Source organism: Phanerochaete carnosa (assembly GCF_000300595.1).
Source record: "Phanerochaete carnosa HHB-10118-sp unplaced genomic scaffold PHACAscaffold_702, whole genome shotgun sequence".
Classification (NCBI taxonomy): Eukaryota; Fungi; Basidiomycota; class Agaricomycetes; order Polyporales; family Phanerochaetaceae; genus Phanerochaete; species Phanerochaete carnosa.
The window spans coordinates 1-2658 of NW_006768329.1; the positions used below are offsets into that span (position 1 = coordinate 1).

General features: G+C 52.0%; 1 protein-coding gene across 1 annotated transcript; it reads right to left on the bottom strand.

Moving 5' to 3' along the window:
* Positions 1 to 9: 9 nt before the first annotated feature.
* On the bottom strand, positions 10 to 2096 carry PHACADRAFT_214845 (uncharacterized protein; the record flags this gene model as incomplete). Its single annotated transcript, XM_007403049.1, has 9 exons — positions 1557 to 2096; positions 1488 to 1505; positions 1414 to 1437; positions 1245 to 1358; positions 1146 to 1195; positions 910 to 1089; positions 329 to 859; positions 84 to 276; positions 10 to 27 (listed from the first exon to the last, which is right to left on the bottom strand). The coding sequence occupies exons 1-9, from the start codon at positions 1788 to 1790 to the stop codon at positions 10 to 12; spliced, it is 1362 nt and encodes a 453-aa protein (XP_007403111.1). The 5' UTR covers positions 1791 to 2096.
* Positions 2097 to 2658: the final 562 nt, after the last annotated feature.

The window sequence follows — 2658 nt, forward strand, 5'->3', positions numbered from 1 at the left end:
TTTGCGTCCTTATCTCGAGCGGCGCCGCTCGGCGGGGTATCGAGCATCAGCCCGACAGTGAGGTCGCGTCGCTCCGCCTTCACAGGGCAAAACTCGGCGTTGGCGTAGACACGGAAGAAGACAGAATCGAACCCGCTTGTCTTGTACGCTCCGCCGCCCTTGGCAAGCAACTGCTCGAGCTTCGTTTGCTCGGTTTTCCTGCGAGCACGTCCCTGTGATTGCAGCATCGTGGTGACGTCATTGTCAATTGTGACGATCGAGCCCCGGATGGGCGCACTGTCGTGCAAGTCAGTAAACAGGTAGGAGGCCGTAAACATGGTAGACTCACATAAGTTCTTCCCTCAGCAAACGAAATTGGATATCGAGATGTCGCTCCATTGAATCAGGAGACAGATGATGGGGTGCATCCGGAGAGAACACGGGTAAATATTGCGCAGAAGGACACAGGAGTTCATCGTGCGTAGGAGCAACCCTTATTTGCGAGATATCGGCGAAGTCGTTGTCGTGGCGAGGTCCCTCAGGGCGAAGCTCGCCTGGCGGATCGTACGTGTATTTGAGCTGCATTATCTTCGCTTGCCGCCGCTGCTCAGGCGTCATCCCTGTGTGAGGTGCCTGATGGGCCTTCTTCTTGATGCCGGACTCGCGGTCGACAATTGATACAAGACGATCGAGTTCTTCGCGGAGTTGGTTGAGGACCAAACGACGAGTAGCTGGGTCAGCGTTGGTGACTGTATCATGGAAAGTTGGAGGGTCCGAGCAAACATCTGCGGCCCATGTATTGAACCAGCTGGCGAAATCCTGGATGAACCCTGCAAGGTCTGGATGCTGCTTGATGGCGTCTTTGAAGCGATTAAGATACCTGCAGTAGAGCGTCAGCGTGCAATCAGTAAATCGGCTTTGCATTCGCACTGAAGATAAACTGTCGTGAGAGATTTGAAGACCAACACTCCGTCGAGATCGCTTTGCAGCATGGGTGGAAGATTGGGGGTGGTGTCCCTCCACGTCTTCGCTCCAACCATACCTCCAATGCAGGAGCGCATGACTTCTTGGATCTCCTCGTAGTTATGTTCTAGAATAGTGTAAAGGTGGCTGATGTCATGGATATTGATTACTTCGTGTATACTGTATTGCCACAGACAGCGTACTTTGTATTCTTGTGAAGTGTTGTCTTGAGGATGAGATCCGAACTCATAAACTGTGACACGACAGATTAGCCGAATTTACGTGAAAAGGGTAGAGTCTACCTCGAATATTGGAAAGTAGCCTCTTTGGAACGACAAGTTGCCCGTGCGCTGGCCAATGTAGTGGCTCACTGGTCGAAAGTGGAGGACGTCACCGATCCTGATAACTCCATTTCCCTGCGGGTTCATTCATCAGATCCGGTATACATTACAGCTGTGGGAGGACGCTTACATTGACAATATGTTCCAAGAACGACTTCGCATTTCTTCAGATAAGTATTATAGTAGTTGACACATCGGACTGACCTGTGCATCATCTGACGTCTGCGTCGAGGATTAGCATCCATTCTGTACCCTATATGATGACAGACTCACCCAAGCCTTGTTACGATCATTAACACTAGCCAGGATTCTTACAAATCCCTGAACGCGCCCTGCATTCTCGAAATGATAATTGTCCCTAAGGAATGGTCTAATATGATTGTGAGCCTCAACCGGGCTGAGCGTGTGACGTTCAACTTGACCAACGCCAGCGTTGACAGCGAGGCCCTCAACGGAAAAGAAATCTGGCGCGTCCAAAGCTGCTCCTGGCGTCGGCGTGCTCGTCATCGGCGTGCTGGTTTCTGCGCCTACAGATGCATTCGAGCCTTTCAAGTGCTTGAAAGGGCAGTCAAAAGCCCGATTGCAGCTGCCGGCCGTCCAAAATGTTCTGCATACGCCGCCTGGTGCTTGCACGTTATTTGCTGCCGCGTTTCCGAACACGTTGGGTGTTTGTGGCGATGCACAACTTTGTCCTTCGCTGTGGTTTACACCCTGGCCTCGACCGCGACCACTCCCACCGCGATTTCTACCATTGCCTCTGTTGGCTGCCCTTCCGTTTCCTCGATTTCCGCCGCCTCTCGTGGCTTGTCCTAAAAGGGGCCGCGTCAGCGCGATAAGTCGTCGAACGGAGGACGGCCTCCGACCCGCGCCAGTTTACACACCTCGTCCCCTGTCTGCCATACTGATATCGACACGTACAACCGTAAACAAGTTCGCGCGGTGTTGAATGTGGTCGAGAGAAAGGAGAGACCTCTGTTCGCCTCGTGTAGGCAGACGCTTTATCCTAGGACGCTCGAACAAACATGGAAATCAAGCGGCCTGTATTTGGTTCTTCTCCTCGTACAATTCTTGGGAGCCTTAATTCCCAAGAATTGCGCGAGGAACTAGGGTTCTAAATGCAGGCTATAGATCGCGGAGAGAACCTGGTAAATTGAACGGGACAAGCTGTTCGCGGACTCCGGCATCGGGAGCGAGGCCGTTACCCGATCACGTGATGTTTGGCGCTTAGCATACGTCACTTGACAACACCTCGACAACCTTATACCAGGACAGCAAGTTGATTCGTAAAATTGTAAGAATACTCCCTGCAACGCAATCTATCAGGTAATTAACACCGAAGCTCAACATTTCCGAGCCCAAAATTTCCGAGCCCGAG